The following is a 23,729-nucleotide window of genomic DNA, read 5'->3' as shown; positions in this document are numbered from 1 at the left end:
TGGGGAAAGTGCAAAGGGGTGCAGCATTAACAGTGATGATCAGTGTCAAAGTAAGAGCTCATGCATCTTGGTTCTGAAAGTGAAACAAGAGTTTTTGCTCTAAAATTTCAACTTTTCACACAATGAAACTAAAGTGCTATTCTTTCTGTTCATCTGAGAGTGGAAAATGATATATTAATGAATATATTTCTTATAATCCAGCTAATGTTCAATAGAGAGCAGTAACACCCATCCCTCCATGCTGGGTTTATGAATCATGCTGTCACCATGGGAAGATTTTTTGAGAATCAGAAATTAAGATTCCAGAAGCATATCTGATGTCTTCGCTCTAACAGAATATCTTCCCTTACATCTGCACACACACACACAAAGTAATTAATGTACATAGATCATATTTGTCTAACTAATGCATGACATAATACCATCTCTCCCTGTTCTACAACTAATGGGGCTATGCTGTACACCTTGGCTTGACAGGCTTCTAAATGTGATATGTATGACATAGAACATAAATTCATGAAAAAATATTCAACCATCCATCTTCATGCCATGGTCTAAAGTATGTCAGTGGATACTTAGAATAAGTTTGTGCTCGAGATTGACAAATATACCACTGAATTATAAAATTAATTGCTTATCTTCAGTAGGTACATGTGTTTGTTTGTTTGTTTGTTTTTGCTTTAGGGAAATTTAAGTTTTTCTTGTGTGGAGCCACATACAGTTCCTGTGTTCTTCAATGCCACAAGTTATCTGGAGGTACTTGGCCGCCCCAACCAGGACCTATTTTCAGTCAGTTTCCAGTTCAGGACATGGAATCCCAATGGCCTTCTGCTCTTCAGCAACTTCGCAGATGGTTTAGGGAATGTGGAGATTGACCTCACTGAGAGCAAAGTTGGTGTCCGCATCAACATCACATTTAACAAAAAGAATCAAATCGACATTTCCTCAGGTCAGTGAAATCATATTTGCTGTTGAAAATATCCATGTGAAATACATAGAAATAACGTTAATGGTCCCTCTTGCTCTAAATATAACTCTGTATTAATGGAGGGATTTGAGATAAGTTCTTCTTGTATCAGTAAGCACACTGACATACACAGGGTGTGGTTGGGGGCTGCTATCACAGGTTCTTAGATCTGCATTTATAAAAGGAAAAAGCCTTTGAGCAGTCAACAATCACTTTAATTACATTCAACACACAGGGACCAAGAAACAGACTTGCAATTGTCTGACCATTACATACATACGTAGTTACCAGAGAGGCAAGCACCAGCATCTGGGTTTTCAAAGTCCAGGGGGGCTGCTTAGAGACTTCCCAGAGTCTCATCTGGCACACAAACCTTCTTTCAAAACTAAGCCCCAGAACAAAACCTCCCCTCAGAGTATACATACTGTTTTCAGAACCAAAGGGCAGGAACTCTCTGACCCAGTGCCTCATAAGCAATCAGCAAAAAGTGTGGGTGTTCATGGAAAACAAGCTTCCCCTAATCAAGCCTCCCTCAATAGCCCCACCTGAGGCCTATCAATGGGCAGGAATGATTTTAAACTCCCATTACAATTTGTTGAATAGTAAGTTGAATGAACAAGGTAAACAAAAATAAATTACTCTTAATATTCTTAAAGAATATTTCATTGTGATCATTTATTCTTGTCTCTGCATTTCTATCTGATTAAATATTTTTTTTAACAGGTGTGCAAATTAATCTCAAGTAAGATAAAAAGGTGTCTGGTTACTCAATGTAAAATTTGACTCTTAATGCCTCTTGCCCAGGACATATTTCCAACTCTTGACAAAAGTATGTTATTTGAAATGGGACATAAATACCATAGATATAGGTCTGTCTAGCTATCTATCATCTATCTATATTTGTAGGTTATATATAAGAGCAGTCAATGAATCATAACAAACTGAACTAAAATTCAATATTACCAAATCAGAGAAATATTTACTATCCTCCCCCCAAAAAAAGCATAGTCGGTAGGGAAAATGTTTTTAAGGAAGAAAAAAATGACTTCTGAGATAAATATTACAGAATGATTATTTAGGCAAAGTAGGATAGAAAAAAAATAATTGGTGTTACCCTGTACGGTTGAATCCCCAGGGTATTGTCGTACTTAAGAAACAACAAATAGTCCTGATGTAATGTTCTTATTTCTACTGAAGGAACTTAAAAAGTAAATTAGTTTCAAGTGTTACAAGGGACTTTGTCTAGACACAAGGAAAGTTTAAACAAAGTATTGAGTTATTTAACCCTGGAATTGGTTATTGATCTTTAGCCAGATTTGTTTCCAGGAGACAGTCATGTGTTTTCAGTGGTTTGAGTGGAAACTAATTTAAAAATGAAAGACTGGACCAGATGATTTTATTGATGTTGCCTCTAGATTTCTGATTCTCTGATTCTAGGTTATGCTAATGGAAAGGTTTCTTTTTGCAGTAATGGTTTGGAAAGAGGAGTGTATATATATATATATATATATATTTAGCTTCATATGTAATGTTTATATAACTTGGCTAAGAAAGTCATTAGAAAAAACATTTAAAAATATGATAGCAATTGCAATCATAAATTCTTTCTGTTGTGTGAAATCTGAAGAGATTTTTTTTTTACTAAAATCCTGAGCACAGCTTGAAAGATCACAATTATTACTAAGTCACCAGATGAAAATTAGCCAGAATGGAAATTTACATAATGTAAATAAGAAATTCTTTCTAACTTCTTTGCCTGTCCCTTAAATATACCTATTAATAGCTATGGATAGAAGAAGATCATATATCTGTAAGGGCTAAAATAAATCAAAGAAATTATAAAGTTGTTGCTTTATTTGTTTTCTTTTCTGTGATACAGTTACTATTCATTGCTTTTATAACATAATTACCTATATGTTCTCTTCCCTTACCAGATTATAAGGTACATCCAAACTTTTCCTTTCTTCCATTTACTAGCATTATATTCTATACTGTATCTTTTTCATTAATAATCCTTTATTTTTTCAAATTATATGTAAAGATAGTTTTCAACATTCATCTTTGCTAAATTTTGAGCACCAAATTTTCCTCCCTTCCTCCCTTTCCTCCCCTTCACCAAGAGAGCAAGCAATCTAATAGAATTTATACATGTGCAATCATGTTAGACATATTTCTACATCATTCATGTTGTGAAAGAAGCATTAGGACAAAAGGGAAAACTACCAGAAATTTAAAAAAACTGAAAACAATATACTTTGATCTGAATTCAGACTCCATAGTTCTTTCTCTGGATGTGGTTAGCATTTTCCATCACTTATCTGTTGAAATTGTTTTGAATCATTGTATTAATGAAAAGAGCTAAATCCATTGTAGTTAACCATCACACAATATTGCCATTGCTGTGTACAGTGTTCTCCATGTTCTACTCACTTCACTCAGCATCCTTTCATGTAAGTTCTTTCAAATTTTTTTCTGAAATCTTCCTACTTGTCATTTCTTATAGAACTATAGCATTCCATTACAATCATGTACTACAACTGTTCAGTCATTCCCCAGTTGATGGGTATCCATTCAATTTCCAATTCTTTGCCACCACAAAAAGAGCTGCTATAAATATTTTTGTACATGTGGGTGCTTTTCCCTTTTTATGACCAACTTTGGATCCAGACCTAGTAGTGACATTGCTGTATCAAAGGTTATTTATAGTTTTATAGTCTTTTGGTCATAGTTCTAAATTACTGTTCACAACTCTACCAACAATGCATTACTGTTCCAATTTTCCTTCATCTTCTACAACATTTACATTTTCCATTTCTGTCACACTAGCCAATCTGATACATGTGAGGTGGTACCTCAGGGTTGTTTTAATTTACATTTACTTAATCAATAGTGATTTGGAACATTTTTTCATGATTACAGATAGCTTTAATTTCTTAATCTAAAAATTATTCATATCCTTTGACCATTTATCAATTAAGGAATGACTTGTATTCTTATAAATTTGACTTTGTTCTCAAAATATTTTAAAAAATAGGCCTTTTTCAAAAATATTGGCAGTAAAATTATTTCCTAGCTTTCTGTTTTCTTTCTAATGTAGGTTGTATTGGTTCTATTTAGGCAGAACCTTTTTAATTTAATATAATCAAAATTTTCCCTTTTGCATTTCATACTTTCATGCTCTCTCTCTTATTTGATCATGAATTCTTTCCTTCTCCATAGATATGACTTGCTTTCCTACTTTGCTTAAGGTATCATTCCTTAGGTCTAAATCATATACCCATTTCAACCTTATCATGGTATATGATTTGAGGTGTTAGTCTCTGGTTTCTGCCATGTTCTTTTTCAATTTTCCCAGCAGTTTTTTTTTTGTTTTTTTTGTTTTTATCAAATAGTGAGATCTTATCCCAGAAGCTGGAGTTCTGACTTTATCAAACAATAGAGTATTATAATCATTTAATGCTATGTCTTGTGTACCCAATCTATTCCACTGATCCACCACTTTATTTCTTATCTAATACCAAGTAGTTTTGATGATTGACATTCATAACATGATTTTAGATCTGGTACTGCTAGGCCACCTTCCTTTGCATTTTTTCCATTAATTCCCTTGATTTTCTTGATCTTTTGTTCTTCCACATGCATTTTGTAATTATTTTTTTAGCTCTATAAATTTTTTTATTTAAATTTTTCTATTTAAATTTTTTGAGGCATGTTTAGTATGGCACTGAATAAGTAAATTAATTTGTGTAGAATTGTTATTTTATTATATTAGTTCAGCCTACCTATGAGAAATCGATATTTTTCTAATTGCTTAAAGCAAACTTTATTTGTGTGAAAAATATTTTGCAATCATGTTCATATAGTTCCTGGATTTCACTTGAGAGGTAAATTCCCAAATATTTTATATTGTCTACAGTCAATTTAAACATTTTTTTTTCTTTCTGTCTCTTGTTGCTGGGCTTTGTGGACAGTATATAGAAATGCTGATGATTTATGTGGGTTTATTTTATATCTTGCATCTTTGGTAAAGTTGTTTCAAGCAGTGTTTTATATCTTGTAACTTTGCCTAAATCGTTCATTGTTTCACACAGGCTTTTATCTGATTCTCTAGGATTCTCTAAGTATACCAGAATATAATCTGCAAAACATGATAGCTTTGTCTCCTCATTACCTATGGCCATTCCTTCTATTTCTTTTTCTTCTCTTATTGCTAAAACTAACATTTCTAGTGAAATATTGAATAATAGTGGTGACAATGGGCATCCTTGTTTTATCCCTGATCTTACTGGGAATGCCTCTAGCTTATCCTCATTACATATAATGCTTGCTAATGGCTTTAGGTAGACACTGCTTATCATTTTAAAGAATTTTTCATTTATTTCTATGCTCCTTACTTTTTTATAAGAATAGGTGCTATTTATTGTAAAAAGCTCTTTCTGAATCTATTGGGATAATCATATGGTTTTTGTTATTGATATAGTTGGTTATACTGATACTTGTTCTAATATTGGACTAACTCTTCATTCCCAGTATTAATCCCAGTTGTTCACAGTGTGTTATCCTTGTGATACATTTCTGTAATATTTTTGCCAATATTTTATTTAAAAATTTTTGCATTGATAATCATTAGGGAAATTGGTCTATAATTTTCTTTCTCTGTTTTGGATCTTCCTAGTTTAGGTATCAGCACTGTATTTATGCCGTAAAAGGAATTTAGTAGGAATCCTTTGCCTATTTTTCAAATATTTTCTATTGTATTGGAATTGGTTGTTCTTTAAATGTTTGATAGAATTCACTTATACATCAATTTGACCCTAGAGATTTTTTCTTAGGGATTTCATTGATGGCTTGTTTAATTTCTTTTTCTGAAATGGGGTTAAGTATTTTATTTCCTCTTCTGTTAATCCGGGCAATTTCTATTTTTTTTCTTTTGTAAATATTCATCCATTTCACTTAGATTGTCAGATTAATTGGCATACAGTTGGGGAAATTAGGTCTTAATTATTATTCAAATTTTGTCTTCATTGGTATTGTATTCATCATTTTCATTTTTGATATTGGCAATTTCATTTTCTTCTTTCTTTTTTAATCAAATTAAGGAAAGGTCCATCTCACTTAATATGTATTTGCAAATTGAATTGAACCACTCATACCTGATTTAAAAAAATCTTTCCTGAAAATTAAAATATTGGTACATCTCAAATCAACTTCTCCCCCACACAGAAAGCATCTATAAGTTGCTCTTTTATTTGAAATTTCTCAGACTCTGAAATGATGAAATTCTTTGTTCTAATGACTACTTTGCTTCTTTCTATATTTCCTATTACCTTGCTTTTCCTGACTACTCTTTGAGTTCACCTAGATTTCAGGTTCCTATTCACTTAGCGTATTACCCATATTCTGGCTTTGTTTCGTGCTTTCCATGGTGTTGATGATATGGTTAGCCATTTCAGTGATGTAATTTGTGTTTGAATTCCATGATAACTTGACCTTTCATTTTTTTCCCTGATAATTTTTACCCTGAATTTTACCCTAAATTCTCCAATTACTTTCTATACTTGTTTTTGGAGGAAATTCTGAAACCCTGATAATGAGGTCTTCTATAAATTTATTTCATCTAACCCCATTTGAGATGTCACTGCTATAAATCACAATTTAATTCATTTCTTAACTTCCTATCACATTTTCTACAAAAGCTGTTTAAAAGATCAGATATCAGAGTGAGAGGGGTAGCCAAGATGGTTGAGAAGGATGGACTTGCTCAATCTGCCCCCCATAAAATACCTGTAAATGACTCTTAAATTCTAGAGCAGCAGAAGCCATGACATGACAGAGTGAAACAAATTTCCTAACCAAGACAGTCTGGAAGGCTGACAGGAAATGTCTATTGCACCAGGCTCAGAGTGGAGTATAGTCCAGCATGAGCCACACAGCTCAGACAGGAATGGAGCAGGCTTCATAGCACATAATCATGGGAAGCTGCTGCAGTTTCCAGCTTTCTCACCCCACAAACACCAAAGACAGCTTCAAAGGTCAATTAGAAAGCTCTTTCACATGAGTGAGAGGGGAGTTGGTGTTGTCCCAGCCTGGGCCTCCAGGCAGCATCAGCATCCACTTTTGGAGCCCTCATCCTAAAGATCCTGTAACCAAGCAGCTGATCAGATTCTCAGCCCTGAGAGGCAGTCCTAGGGCAAGAAGGAGCACTGACATGGTGGAGCTGGTGATGGCTGTGGAGAGGGAATCCTACTCAGAGTTCCATGGTAGAAAATAGTGCTTGTGGTTGCTCATAGACCAGGGCACAGGCTAGGAAAGGAGTAAATGCCTCTCCCTTGATTATACCACCTTGGAAGAACTGAGAACTTACAGATCCTTAGAGATATCTGAGGGAACAGCTGCACAAAACCTCTGAAGCCTAGGGTAATATACCCTCCAAATGGCAAAGAACTCAAAAATCAAGTAGCTGACTGGAAAAATGCCCCAAAAGGGGAAAAATAAGATTATAGAAGGTTAGTTTCTTGGTGAAAAGGTACTTTATTCCATCCTTTTGAATGAAGAAGAGCAAAGTTTACCATCAGGAGAAGACAGCAAGATCAAGGCTTCTACATCCAAAGCCTCCAAAAAAATATGCAGTGGTCTCAGGCCATGGAAGAGCTCAAAAAGAATTTTGAAAATCAATTAAGAGAGGTGGAGAAAAAATTGGGAAAAAAAAAGTGAGAGTGCTGCAAGAAAATCATGAAAAGCAAGTCAACAGCTTGCTAAAGGAGGCTCAAAAATGCTGAAGAAAATAACACCTTTAAAAATAGACTAACCCAGATGGCAAAAGAGGTTCAAAAAGTCAATGAGGAGAAGAATGCCTTCAAAAGCAGAATTAGCCAAATGGAAAAGGAGGTTCAAATGCTCACTGAAGAAAATAGTTCTTTAAAAATTAGAATGGAGCAGATGGATGCTAATGACTATGAGAAACCAAGGAATTTTAAAACAAAATCAAAAGAAGGAAAAAAAATAGAAGACAATGTGAAATATCTCATTGGAAAAAAAAATGACTGACCTGGGAAATAGATCTAGGATAGATAATTTAAAAATTATTAGTCTACCTGAAAACCATGATCAAAAAAGAGCCTAGACATCATCTTCCCAGAAATAATCAAGGAAAACTGCCCTGGTATTCTAGAACCAGAGGGTAAAATACAAATGGAAAGAATTTGTTGATCACTTCCTGAAAGACATCCCAAAAGGAAAACTCCTAGGCATATTACAGCCTAATTCCAGAGTTCCCAGGTCAAGGAGAAAATATTACAAAAATCCAGAAAGAAACAATTCAAGTACTGTGGAAATATAATCAGGATAACACAGGATTTAGCAGCTTCTATGCTAAGGGATTGAAGGTCTTGGAATATGATATTCCAAAGGACAAGGGAAATAGTATTAAAACTAATAATCACCTACCCAGCAAAACTGAGTATAATTCTTCTGGGGAAAAAAATGGAATTTCAGTGAAATAGAGGATTTCCAAACATATTTGTTGAAGAGACCATAGCTGAATAGCAATTTGACTTTCAAATACAAGAATCAAGAGGAATATGAAAAGCAAAACTGGAAAGAGAATCCATAAGGGACTCCGTAAAGTTGAAGTGTTTACATTACTACATGGAAAGATAATATTTGTAACTTATGAGACCTTTTACAGTATCAAGGTAGTTAGAGGGAATGTATACATACATAGGCATACATACATACATACATGTGCATGGATGTGTGTATATGTGCATATATGTATATTTATGTGCACACACATATATAAAGGTGTATGTATGTTTGTATGTGTGTATGTATATGTGTACATATGTGTGTATACATGCATGTGTAGGTGTGAATGTGTATGTATATGTGTAGGTATATATGTGTGTGGTATATGTATATGGATGTATATATGTGCATACACACATATATACAGATATAGGTTTACATACATATATATACATGTATATGCATACACATATATACATATACACATATGCATATATATATTTATATGTATATGCATATACAGGTATAGACAAAAGCCTCAGGCTGAGCTGAATATGAAAGGAGAATACCTAAAAAATAAAATTTACTCTTGAATGGAATGTACTAGGAGAAAGGGAAAGGGAAAAGTAGAATGTAGCAAATCATCTCACATAAAAGAGATTTTACAATGAAGGGGAAGATGGGGAAGATGAAAGGAAGTAAACGTTACTTTCATGGAATTTGGTTTAAGGAGGGAAACACTTTCATTTGGGTATGGGAATCTATTTTACCCTGTAGGAAGGCAGGGGGAGAGGGGATAGCTGAGAGAAGATAATAGAAGGGACAGCAAATTGGAGAAAGGGATAATCAGAAGAAAACACTGTTGTGTAGGTGGGGTAGGTCAAGGGAGAGAATTGAATAAGTGGAGGGCAGGACCGGACAGAGGGAAATGTGGTAGTCTTTTGCAACATAACTCTTATGGAAATGTTTTATAAGGCTACACATGTATGACCTATGTCGAATTGCTTGCTTACTCAATAAGGGTGGGTGAGGAGGAAGGAAGGGAGAGAATATAGAACTTAAAGCTTCAAAAATGAATGTTCAAAATAGTTTTTGCACGAAACTGGGAAATAAGATGCACAGGCCATGGGGTACAGAAGTTTATTTTGCCATACGGGTGAATAGAGAGGAGAAGGAGGGAAGAAGAGGGGTAATGGAAGAGAGGATACACTGGGGAAGGGGTGACTGAGGTGTATAATGTCCTGGGGTGGGGAGTGGGGAGAGATGGAGAGAAAATTTGGAATTCAAATTCTTGTGGAAGTGAATGTTGAAAACTAAGAAATAAATTATATAAACCAAATCAAACTTCAGCTATCTTCAAATCTCCAACTCTATTCTTCACTGTCTGACATATGACCATGCCTCTGATTCACTGAGTCACTCTCCCAGGAGCTCTATCTACTCATCTTATCCATAGTACAACATCTCTTTATGTTTTCATCTATCTTTTCTTCTCTTCCTTTTTGCATCCTGAAATGAGGTAAACAATTTTCTCGTCTTCCTTCCACCTCTGCCAAGCTTCTTTTCCCTCTTGTTACTTCTTGTTTAGCCACCTTAGTCAACCATTCTATTTTCACACAGCAAAACTGTTGCACATGCATCAAAATTGCATTCTTTGGAAAATTTTAAACCTGGGATTACACATTCAATCCTTTCAGTCAAGGAGCAGGAAATATGAATGTTCTTACAATGCTCAGAAATTGACTAAAGTGATGTATATAGAACAAAATAGTGCTTATGTTGAATCATATTGAGAAAATATTGATTTAAAGGTTAATTAACCTTTCAAATGTTATTTTTGTTCATTTGTAGCATTGATGATTATCACATTCTTAAAGCTCAAAACTGTGCTAAGATTTTTGAGATATATAAATGCATCTGCTCCTTCACATTTAGATTACCTTTCTACAGATTGTTAACAAATACAGTGTGAGACAGTTTGTACGATAATTTGTTGAAATTAAGTCATAGTATGCCTTTACATTTCACTGACCTACCTGTCTGGTAATCTTTGAAGAACACAAATACGTTAAAGGACAAAAATTATGTCCTTTTAGAATAAAAAAGGTAAAACTAAACCTATTAAGTTTCTAATTATAGAAGCTATATTTTCTCATAGCTCCATGAAAGACTGAAGCCAAAAAATTCTGAACTTCTCTTCTAAATTAATTATTTGAGCATCCTTATCATCCTACAAAAGATGTGAAGGATGACTCACCTTTCTAGGAAAAGGATGATAACAATTTGATGCAAAGATTCCAAGAAAATGATGGCCAGTACCAAAGTGAAACCTGCTTTCCCATATTAAAATAGAAAAGATTATCAACCCCAAGACAGGTGTGGAAAACCACAGAATGAAAAATGTCTTTGAAAACACAGATTTTTTTCAGAGCTGCCAGAGACCAAGGGAATAGTTTTCTCAAATGTTATGCATAGAGCAGAAGATGATAGTAATTCTGTAGAGTTGCTGGGCTTGTGCCTCATTCAACACAAAGATGAATTCACTGTCAATCACCCATTTATTTCCAAACAGCAAAAAGTTTTAAAAAATTTTTCAGAAAATTTTATTTTCCTTTAAAACAATGCACATTAAATTCTATCTGACTTTTCTGCAAGTACAGGTTTCCATGAATTTTCCATCCAGAGAACCATTTTGTAACTATGACATATTGTTGTTTTTCCTCTATTTTGGAGAAGGATTGATGACATTATTTTTGACTCCTGACTCCACTGAAACTGCTCTTTCCTAAATTACCAATGATCTCTTAATTGCCAGATGTGATGATTTTTTTCTCAGTCTTCATCCTTCTTGGCCTCTTTGTTGCATTTGACGATGGTGATGAGTAATGTTCCACCTCAGCCTAACAAGAAGGAGAGACAGCATGGTGCAACAGATAGATTTTGGAAGTTAGAGACTTCAGCTAAAATCATGCTTCTGGCACTTATAAGCTACGTGATCTTGAGAAAATCCCTTAATTGTTCTAAAATCCAGGAAATGTCTCAGATTTATTTAGTTATATATGGTCAGAACCACTTTAGTGGAAGCAGTTCCATACTACTTCATCTGTGTATTGCATCACTCTTCCTCTGTAGTTGTGGCTCTGTCAGCAGAGGCTTCAGAGGAAAGGGCAAACACATATTCTGGGCACCTGCAATACTCCAGACATGTGCATTAAAAAAATACCTCTCTAAATCCATCACTCCCTAGGTGTTCTGAATTAGGAGAACAGAAGACAACTGCTCCAGGCATTAGTGTTACTCCAGATTAAAAATATCAGCTGTTCTTTTCTGTGAGTCATTTGTAAAATCGAGGTTCTCAATTTGGGCACAGTATTAAAGTTTCAAAATTAATTGTCTTTTCTTACACATTTACATTGCATGATTGATGGACAAAACCAGAAGAAGTAGTTTCAAGTGCCCTCTCTGACATATATTAGCTAAGTGACCTAGAACAAGTAATTTAATGTCTCTGTGATTTAGACAATTCTCTGATCCAGTGTTGTCAAACTCAGTAAGAAAATAAGCCCTGCAGGTCACATGCCAACTTAGAAAAACACAAATTCACATTGTCTGTGTTGAATTGTATTTGTATTTATCCTGTTAAACATTTCTCAGTTACGTTTAATCTACTTCTGTCCACTCAGAATTTTGTTGTCTGCTTTCTGTCTATCAGCGTCAAGTTTGACCACTTTCCTTAAGCTATTATTTTGCAGAAAAGTTGGGGACCTGCTTTGTATAAGAAGTTTCCTCCCTTGAGGGTCCCTACTATCCATGCTATTATAGGTCCAGTCCCTCTCTCTATAGAATATATAGACTTTAACTTTCTTTCATTTTCTTTTAATATAGAAAGGTTAATACAGTTATGTTCCATTAAAAAAAAATTGACTTGACCTCTGTTATTTCCTACTACAATCAATCCTTGTCAAACCCAATCTGAATGTGGTTTGATGCCCTGAAACATGAACCATAACTACGTTTGGTGCTAAGCTTTTGGCCTAGTGCTGTCAACTATCCCCCCCCCACTCTCAGTGCAAATCTATTTATTATCATCATGTTCTTTATTGTCTATGCATAAGTTTTGTAGTATGACCTAACTTTTGTCTTTATTGTACAACCAATCAATGACATTAGGCCAAATATGCCTATTCTATTTTTTCAAAAAAGGTTTTCACAAGGAAAAAATATTACATATACATACCCCAAATAATATTTAATATTTCACCAGCAATAGCTCTTTGAATACTGTCTCAATGTTTGGACAGAATGTAAAGACCTTTATAAAGGACTTTGGAACTTTGAAATCAAGGAAAGAGGGAAACAATATGTTGATTTCTTTCTGATGCTTATTTGTAAGATTCAGTTTGAATTTTATATATTACTTGTAATCTGACTACCCAGTAAGCATCTTCTATCTCATAAATATTTGAAAATCAGTAAGCATACCAGTGTTTCTCCCAATGGATGAATTAATACCAATTACCAGTGTTCAGACACAGCTTCATCTGTCTCTGTCTCTCTGTCTCTGTCTCTCTTTGTCTCTCTCTCTCTGTCTGTCTCTCTCTGTCTGTCTCTCTCTGTCTGCCTGCCTCTCTCTCTCTCTCTCTCTCTCTCTCTCTCTCTCTCTCTCTCTCTCTCTCTCTCTGTCTTTCTCTCTCTCTCTCTCTCTCTCTCTCTCTCTCTCTCTCTCTCTCTGTCTGCCTCCCTCCCCTACTCTCCATCCTGAGCCCTTTATTTGGCCAGTTTTCTTAAAACAGAAATATGACAGGGGAACAACAAAACAACCCTGTCTAAAACTGTTTATATTTTAGGTCTTTGCTAGTGAATACATAACTTTTAGTACCAAAACATACATAACTTTAGTGATACTATGAAACTTTCTAAACGAGTCAGCTGTATATGAGTTAATGCTATAATCTATCCTGGGCAATATTTTATATTTTAGGTAACTTATTTACCAGTGCTCCTGAGAAAGAGACATCAAAGAATTAGCAATAATGAGAATTTCAGTTATGACCCCATTTTGCCTAGATTGCGTGCTGGACCTAGAATCAGTGTGATATCAGAAATTATCTCTATGATCCTGGGCAAACCACTTAACTCCTCTTTGCCTCACTATCCTCATCTATCAAATGTGGATTATAATAGAACCAATCTATCAAGATTGCTGTGAGGGTTAAATGACATAACTGTTCAGTACTTTGCACATAGTAGACTATTAAATGGGAATAATAACACCACTTCCAAGGGGTGTTTTGAGGAGAAAATGAGATATTAGTAAATTTCATTGCAAATCTTAAAGTACCATATAAAGGTAATCATTGTTGCTATTTTGGGAAAAGGAATAATTCACCTGAAGAAAATGGCATGGTCATGATTTTCAATCCATAGGGCGTTGTAGAAATGCCATTTTATGTCACTTCAGTGGCTGTCTCCATGTTCACATTTTCATTCTTACAGACATGGCATCCATTTAGGGTGTACTGTAGCCAATTCTAAGGAGCTTGAGAGAGTCAATTGCTGTGTGTGTGTGTGTGTGTGTGTGTGTGTGTGTGTGTGTGTGTGTGTATGTATGAGAGAGAGAGAGAGAGAGAGAGAGAGAGAGAGAGAGAGAGAGCATTTACACACAGGGAATAGGCAAATGCTACAAATTAAGAATTGACATCATTTTGTTGAGTGTTTAGACTTAAGAAAGTGATGAAGAAAATATTGCCAATGCAGATGAAATTTTAAGCTCTGTCATGTATACATTTTTTCTTCATTCTGGAGAGCTAGTTGTTAACATTTACCAGCTCATCCCTGGAACTTCCAATACCTATACTCTGTTCTCATGTAGAGATGAGTGGTTTTGCTTAACTAAATCAAGAGTTGTCCAAGTAGATTTTGCCTTGTTTATAGGTAGCCCCAATCTACTCCTGTAAATTGTGTGGACATGTCAAATAAGGAACCTTATTTTCTGGTGCATTTGTTTAGATTTTGCCTCCATGGTTTTATAGGTCCTGGAAAGATCTCATGTTAAACTTAGATGGGGGAAAAAGTTTACATATTTATTTGTACAAATCTCCACCTAACATTCAGCATTTAATTATTTAATATAAATGTTCAATATATAATTATTCTATATATATAATTATTTAATATATACAATTAATAATAATATATTGATTAATATATAGTTTATATGTATGTATATATACATGTATGTATATGTGTATTATGTATGTATTATGTGTATATATGTGTCCATGCGTGTGTGTATAATCTATATAATCTATCTGTCTATCAGTCTATCTGTCTATCTATCTATCTATCTATCTATCTATCTATCTATCTATCTATCTCTATCTCTCCTGAGGTGGTGTCCATAGACTTCTACAGACTGTTAGATGTTATATGATGTAAAAAAATGTTTATCATTTCTTTTGGGAAGGACTTCTTCTGGGCCAAAAAATACCCGACTTGGCAGAGCAAGACCATTAAAGTGCCAATGTTGACATGTTGAAGGGAATACTTTGGGATCTCCCTCTGTTTCTTGTAGCCTGTTCTGTGTTCTTGATTTATTTTGTGTACTGGTGATTGACCTCTTCATATCTCTTTGGAAAAAAAAATAAGATTATTTATCAACTGTATCAAATACTATTTTTTTTTAAATTCAGAACACATTAAACTAGAGGTATTTATTTCTATGAAATTACAGACAATTTCCAAAAAAATACAGATGAATATAGGTATACTTGATTTGAGTGGGAAAAAAAAAAACTTCCAGAAAAAAAAAAAGAAAGCTAAGCCAGCTGGGAAAGAAGATCTTTGTTTGTCTTTATAATGCCAAGAATGAAACAACTTAAATACTTTTATTTCCATATAACTGGGGTGTGTGGTTACCCACAGAAAAACCTACATAGAATTTTGTTTCATCCTGCTTTCATTTGGTTCTTTTGAAGAAAGTAGCTCTCTGGTAGCTGGACTGACTATGGTTTAAGAATGTAGTTTGTAGGATGCAAAAAGCAAAATAAAGTAGAAATCAAAATGCCCTGGTAATAACCCAGCATGATTAATAGCTTACTTGTATTGTAGCATTCATTTTCACTGGTGTTTACCATAGGAGCCAAGAAATGTGATGGTGTAATTTACATTCTCTTATTTATCACAAGCTATATTTCTTTATACCCCCTGGAAATTTCTAGAAGAGTATTCCTCTGTTTCTATTCCTTAGAAATCCATGAAGAGGCTATCTGTGAAAGCCACATGGTATCAAACAAAAGGAATTTGGGGAACAGTGTGGTGTTCCTGTTAAACTTCACTCAAATGGTGTTATATTTCAATTTCCAGGGAATTTATACTATTACCAGACATCCTGAGAAAGACCCTACCCTTAATTATACTTACATGCTGGTTGCATTTTAAACCAGCAGGAATGTTAAATCCCAGCATAAATGAAAGTAACAGACTGGCAGGGGAATTTGTAAGATTAAGTATTGACTTATTCTTTTGGGATGAAATTGGGCATGTTGATTTATGGTTAGATCTCATGGATTATTTTGTCTCTAGGCTCTGCAGGGTCTCTTTATCTCATGGGACTTGTTTTTACTATCCTCCAATCCCCTCATTTATAAATAATTACTATAAATAATAAAAATAATGATTATAAAGATATGATCCCATTTGGTTGAACATCCCTGATATACAGAAGAGTAAAAATTTCCAATCTGGAAAAATTTTAGAACCCTCTATCTATTCTATAAGTATAATAAATTGAGCAGAGAAAAAGTCAATGATGAATAAATACTGGTATAATATTCTGCAGGAAAATACACACAGAGAAAAAAATGTTACAAGGGTCATATACATTCAGAAGAAAGAAGCCCAGAAAGATGTTTAACATGAGGAACAGAAGTTCTCACCAGCAGAAGGACATATCTTGAATTACCTACTACAGTAGGTAAATTATTGGAAAGGACTGGCTCCCAGCTCCAGGGAGAGATGTCTAAGTATTATGTCAAGTATTTTTACATCCAATTTCCAATTGACATTTATTTCCAAATGAAAATTTTGAAGTCAGAGCTTTCTGACTCTGTCACTTTGTTCACTGTGTTAAATTAGCAAGGAATCTAGTGTTACAGTTTTGATAAGAATCTGATCTAGATGGTAGTAGTGTGAGTAGAGTGGCGGGGGGACAGATGTGAGGGACATTCCGGAGTTATGTTGAAAGAACTTGACAACTGTTATGTTGTGATAAGCAAGGGAGAGGAAGGGGTCAAAGATGACTCTTAGTTTTGGAGCCTGGGTGCTTGCAAGCATAATGGTTCCATGAACAGAAGAAAAAAAGCGTAAGAAAGAACAGTTGGTCTGTTGTACGTTAGGTGATTTTGTTTCACAAGTGTGAGTCATAAATAGGATATACTGAATTGGTGGAGCTGTCCAGTGAGCCATTGGAATATGAGCCTAGTGCTTTGTGGAAAGGGTAAGATTGGAGATAGAGACTTTCAAGACTACACATAGAGCTGATATATAAAGCAACAAGAATGGAAAAGATTACCTGAGGACAGAATGTATAAAGAGTGAAACAATCAAGGAACATACGTTAAGTCCTTTCTGTGTGCTAAAGACTTTATTAAACAAGGGGGATATAAATAAAATGCAAAAAATTCCCCTGCCTTAAAGAAAGTTACCTTACAATTGGAGACACAACATGTATATTGTAGGCATATTCAAAATCCATATAGAATAGATGCAAGTCAAACTTAAGCAGCTCTCAGTTCAGTGGAAAGGGTAAAGGGTTTGGAGTCAGGATGCTCTTACATTAAATGCGGTCTCAGATACTTAGTAGCATTGTGAGCTGGTCAAGTCACTTTCTGTTTCCCTCAGTTTCCTCAACTATAAAATGGGAAGAATAATAAGACCTACCTCATAGGGTTATTGTGAGGGCCAGTTGAGGTAATACTGAGCTCAGTGCTTGGTGCATAGTAGGCACAATATAGATGCTTATTCCTGTATTCCCTTCACTTAGAGCAGAAAGCTCTAGCATCTGGATTATTTGGAAAGGTTTTCTGCAGAAGATGGCATTTTAGCTATCTTGAAGAAAGGTGGGAACTACATAAATTTAAGAAGTATGTAAATAGAGAGAAGGAAGGTGTAAAGTTTACTTGCCCCCAAGATAGGTCAGTTTCAAAGAAGGAAAGAGGAAAGAGAGAGAGAGAGAGAGAGAAAGAGAGAGAGAGAGAGAGAGAGAGAGAGAGAGAGAGAGAGAGAGAGAGAGAGAATGAAGAAGGGGCTGTTCAGCAATGTCAAATATTAGAAAGTACTGAATCAATACTTGAATTGATTTGAGTTGTCTGCTCAATTACATTTCAATGGGAATTACAAAGGCTTTATCTATATTACACTAAACCTCTCATACAAAGTAGAATGTTCAGTCAATTATCTAGATGTTTTCAAACCTTCAGGTGTTTGTTGTCTTTGCTGTAGAATTTCTAGATAGTTAACCAAGTTTATCACTTTTTCTCAAGTTATATTTTAGGTATGGTCAAAGTATATTTTTTGTCATTGTAGAGTTGTTGCAACTAGGAACAACTGTCTGTGGTTACAGATGCTTTTGTCCCCCTCCAGCTTACTAACAAGAAATGTAGGCAAAGTGAAGTACAGAATTGAGACAACTACTTACATAAATCTGCCTGATGAAATGCAACTTAGAACCTCAAAATAAGTTAGGCAAGCATTTATCTTTGGGGTATGGGACTAAATTCATCTAAATAATCACTTGAACTTATCATTTCACTTTCCCCTTGGCAATTGTGTATAAAATGTTTATGCCTGTAGTTCTAACAATTTGTCCTTCTAGAAATGGCCTTGTAATGAGGCAGCAGCATAGCAAATCTAGAACCCTGGAACTGGGAAGAAACCTTAAAGATATCTAGCCCACCACTCCAACCAAGGGATGATAAAGCCACCTACACACAATATCAGCTAACTTCTGCTTAAAAACTTCCAGTAATGAGGAACTCATTACCTCACAAGAAAACTCTTTTCATTTTTAGAGATTTTTTTAAAATTAATTTGTTTTCAGTTTCCAACAATCACTTCCATAATTTTTAAATTTTCTCCCCCTTCCTCCCAGCTCCCTCTCCAAGGTGACATGCAACCTTATATGGATTGTACACATACATTCTTATTAAACACATTTTCACATTAGTCATGTTGCATAGAAGAATTTAAACAAATGGGCAAAACCATGAGAAAAATCAAAACAAAACGTAACAAAATAGAAAATAGTCTGTTTCATTCTGCATTCTGATTCTATAGTTCTTTCTCTGGATGTGAACAGGTTGCTACCACAAGGGTCCTTTGAAAATCTTTTACATCCCTGCATTGCTGTGAAGGGCTAAGTCTACCAGAAACAGTTCTCTCATGCTGTGGTTAATGTTCTCCTGGTTCTGCTCACTTCACCCTGCATCAGTTCATAGAAGTCTTTTTAGGTTTTTTCTGAAATCCACCTGTTTATCATTTCTTATAGCACAATATTATTCCATTACATTCATATACCACAACTTAAAATTTTGAAATATTAGAAATATTAGAAATTAGAATATTCCCAGCCCTGGTGAACTACAGCCAGTGCCATTAATTGATGGGGTATTCCCTAGATTTCCAGTTCTTGGCCACCACAAAAAGAGCTACTATAAATATTTTTGTACATGTGGATCCTTTTCCCATTTTTATGGTCTTTTTGAGATACAACCCTAAAAGAGATATTGCTGAGTCAAAAGATATGCATATTTTAACAGCCCTTTGGGTATAGTTACAAATTCCTCTCCAGAATAGTTGGATCAGCTTACAGATCCACCAACAACGAATGTGTTCCAACTCTCCCACATCTTCTCCAACATTGATCATTTTCTTGCGTTGTCATGTTAGCTAATCTTACAGGTGTGATGTGGTACCTCAGAGTTGTTTTGATTCATACATCTCTAATTAATAGTGATTTAGAGCATTTTTCATGTGACTATAGATATCTTTAATTTCTTCCTCTCATTTTCAGAGAGTTCTAAGGAGGGAGGGGAACTATTTTTTATTTTTAACCAAATACTTCTTTCCAGTAACTTCTACATGCTAGTTTTAGTTATTTTCTTGGGAGCCAAGGAGATTATAATACATCTGGGCAGTTCATTTCCAGGGCAACTTTCAGAGAGGAATATGCTCCATGAAAGAAACATTGTTTGTTTATTAGGAGATTAGTGACCAAGGCAATTGGGAGCCTAGTAAAATATAGATATTACAGACTGAATTTCATTCCATTTATTCAGCTGCCTGTTGACTTACTTTGGTTTGATGGGTTGTGTTTATACAGATTTGAAAAGTAATGAAATGTTTCATCTTTTTTGTGATCTCTATTACTTTGGGGATGCATATAAGTTTCTGACTTAAATTAAATAATAAAACAACCTTTGAGTCAGTGAGAAAGAAAAACGTGATTACCTCATCACAAGTAAAATGTGTTTCTCCTAATTGTCATCCAGATCTTGGTTCCTGACAGGATAGCCCTTGAGGAGCAAAATTCTCTTAGTTCTCAGTCTAGCACTTTCTTCAAAGATTATGAAATATACTTTACAAAGAAAGAATAAGTCTGGAATTGTTCAATATCACCTCATGAATCAGCCTTCAAGGTCTTGAACAATGGCACTGGCTGTAGTTCACCAGGGCTGGGAATATTCCTCCAGGAAGAATATTTACTTCTTGTTCCTAACCATCCATCAGGTCCCCTCATCTCAGTCCCAAGGAGGCTTGTCCCAGCCTCATTAGCATGCAAAACCCTTTCGTCTTTCACATTCCACTGAACATGAGATTCAATTGGTGATACAATACTGTTTTCTAATATTTCAAAATTTTAAAAGGTTAATTGAACAAGATCATCCAAGGACAGACTACTTTGGCAAGTTATTGCTGGGGTGTAACAGTAAGTGAAGTGATGAGAAGAGAAGAGAGGACAAGGAAGAATAAAGAGAATATATTACCAAGAAGTATGAAACTACTGCATAGAATTAGAGGAAAATAAAAGCAAACCATGAATAAACATGAAACATTTCTTTCCTTTGGGCTCTCAGGGCACATCATTTCTCTCCTAGAGTTAGTTGCAAAAGAGAGAAAATTCTCACTTTATAGGTGATTCTACTTACATTCAACTACCCCAACCTAAATGCAGAGAGAATTTCTACCCACAGTAAAATAAGTAACCAAACCTCTGATTCCTGGATATAAGAATCGAGGGAAGAATTTTTGGATATTCATACAATAACGATAATTTCAAGGGTATTGAGTTATAGCTACAATTAAGTTTTGTGGGAAAAAAAGTGTGTGGTTTTGGTATGGAAGTGGGTATGAATTTATAATTGCTGATTGATTTCATCATCAATAAACCCCTTATTAATGAGAACTATCATTTATCTTTCTTTCTAAAAAAAATTGTTATGATGCCATGCTGTTTTTTTTTTAAATTTATTTCAGCAAGATTTATTTACTCGTTGGTTCAGTAGAGATTATGAACAATGGTAAAGGCTTGCTGCTCTAGGAAAATAAATCCAAGTCAAACTCAAAAATAATAAGATATCAAAAACAGAAGGACATACATAATTCCATTCCCTCCATGACCCTCTCACTCTCCAAGGTAGTCTCAATTTCTATAGTGTAAAAATTTCTACATAGTATGTACTCAGTAAATGATGATGGTGAGGGTGATCTGGCATGAACTTTCTCTTTCACTCTTGAACCTAGTCGATCCTTAGATATCAGTTACTAGATATATTTTTTAATCCTTAACTTTGTAATGCTAGTCTCTCTTTTAAATTTTATAAAGAAAAAATCTTAATTGAGAATATACTAGATTATCAGAGTAAATCATTGCTTACTGTGGGAGATAAATGTGTGAAACCGGTTAGGTTCTAGATTTTGACTGACTATTTTTATAGTAGGAAGATTTCCTTTCTTAGATACCACCTGTGACCTTAAGTGAAGATATGTCAGTGAATAAGAATTTTCTAAAATGTGTTTGTATGCAAAAAAATATGTTTTCAGGAATATGACAGGAAATAAAGCTTTGAAATGAGTTAGCTTCCCTTTGTCTTTATTTCAGTAAGAATAAAAATAGAGAAATGTAAATGATTTGAATCAGTTCAGCTCTCTTCTTTGTAGAGTCAGGAGTATAATGGATAAGAGCTTTTCTGGGGACTCAAGAGAACCTGGAACCTCTGTAACCTTCAGTTACAATGGTACCTAGTAGCAGAGAGAAATGCCAGGTCAGTTACAACATTCTATATATTCACTTACTGAGCTGAAGTTAACAGTAGTCATTTGGCCAGGCAAAATGGGCTAGTCCTACCTCCTTCTTCTGCTCAGACTACTAACTAAGGCACATGGTGTTCTGAATTCAATTATTGATGGAACCCTACACAAATTTTATTGATTCTTCATAATAATGTTATTCATATAGCATTCCCTGGAAATTATCTCATTTGAACCTTACATTAAGCCTTTGAAATTACTGTTGCAGGCTATCACTATCCTCATTTTACAAATTAGGAAATTGAGGCTTTGAGATCTGAAGGTATTTTTCCATTCAGCTAGTAATTTTAGTTGCAGATTTTGAATTCGTGTTCCTGGATTCCAAACCATCGCTCTATCCACTATCCACTCTCACACTGCCTTTAATATTAATAGGCTTTGTAAAAGTCTTCTTCCTTATGCCAATTATGCAGTCAATAACATTTAGGAAAAGCCTAATAAAGCTTCCAGATACTGTTCTAAGAGAATACAAGAAGAGGTGAGAGATAGCCACTTCTCTCAAAGAATTTACAATCTAATAGTGGAGACAACAGGCAAATAAGAGAAAACTATATGCAAGATAAATAGAGAGTAATTAACAGAAATAAGGCACTAGAGTTATCAGAGGTTGGGGGATGCTACCATTAAAAGAAGATTTTAGTTGGGACTTTGCCAGCCCAACACTTCCCACTCAAATACATATTCAATCTTTAGAGAATATGAAGATATTCAGTATATTCTTATTGCACTTAATTCTACCCCATGTAGAACTAATGAATTCACTGCTATTTCTATATGGTTTATAATGCAGCAGTATAAATCAGAGTTCGAAATGTGCACCATACTTGTAGATCCATTGGCAGCTACATACATAACCCCTTCAGATAGCTACTGTATACTGTTGCATTCAATATAATCACTGCCATAGACATACATAACAAATGGTTTGTTCATAAAAAGCTTGATGAGGGAAATAAAACCCTTGATAGTCTCTATAAGAAATATTTCCCCCTGGAAATTGAAGAAGGAAAAAAGTGTGCTCTATATCTTTACACATTGTATGACTGCCTAGAGCTATTCTATAATATAAAATGAGATTTATTATACAGAATTGCCAGCAGGCATCTCTCTTTGTAAAAGCCAAAGAGAGTGAGAAATATTATTCTGATTGAAGTGTACCCCTCAGCTACTTTCTGGGGTATGAGTTTTTTGAAACATAAGGGGAAAAAAGACTTATAGTATTCTCTAATGCAGAGCAAACTTTGAAATTTCCTATTGTTTCTCTAATTGTGTTCTATGGTAAACTATTTTGAGTTTGTATTATTTGAAGACAAAGAATTTGGTAGTTTTACTTCAATTCAACAAATATTTCTTTAACCCTACCTATGTGATACCCACTGTACAGTTCCTGCCACCTTTATATCATCTATTTATAGAAATATTTTTAATAATAGAATGTAATAAGACAAGAGAAGGGCTTAAGAGAAGTGGTGAGGAAAGAAAAATAATTTTTCCTGGGAAGATGAGAAAAGACTTCAAGGAGAAAAAGGCACCTGCATGTTAGGTCTCAAAGGATAGAGGGGATGTCAACAGGCTTGGAAAGTGAAGGACTTTGTCAGTTTCAGGCAAGGAAGATAATGTGAACCAAGAAAAGCAACAGTAATTATTCAAGTTCTTGGAAGGTACTCTATGAAAAAGAAAATGTATGACATGATGCTAGAAAAAAAATCACAGAGTACCAGAATTGGAAGAGATATTAAAGGTTACCTAGTCTAACATATTCTGTTTAGAAATGAGGAAAAATAAATCCTGAGAAATAGGCAAAAGTGACTTAAAAGTTGTATAACTGATGAGTGACAGAGCCAGCAGTAAAAGCCAGTTCTTCTGA

General features: G+C 34.7%; 1 protein-coding gene across 1 annotated transcript in view; it reads left to right on the top strand.

The window, feature by feature from the left end:
* The window catches only part of CNTNAP2 (contactin associated protein 2), a 2,725,119-nt gene that overhangs the window by 1,240,492 nt on the left and 1,460,898 nt on the right, over positions 1-23,729 (top strand). Inside the window, exon 8 of the mRNA XM_072652434.1 lies at positions 685-949. Within this exon, the coding sequence (XP_072508535.1) occupies positions 685-949 (265 nt within the window). The remainder of the gene's footprint in view (positions 1-684; positions 950-23,729) is intronic.

Source organism: Notamacropus eugenii, chromosome 3 (genome assembly GCF_028372415.1).
Source record: "Notamacropus eugenii isolate mMacEug1 chromosome 3, mMacEug1.pri_v2, whole genome shotgun sequence".
In the NCBI taxonomy this organism is placed as follows: domain Eukaryota; kingdom Metazoa; phylum Chordata; class Mammalia; order Diprotodontia; family Macropodidae; genus Notamacropus; species Notamacropus eugenii.
This window is presented reverse-complemented; position numbering and strand designations above follow the sequence as displayed.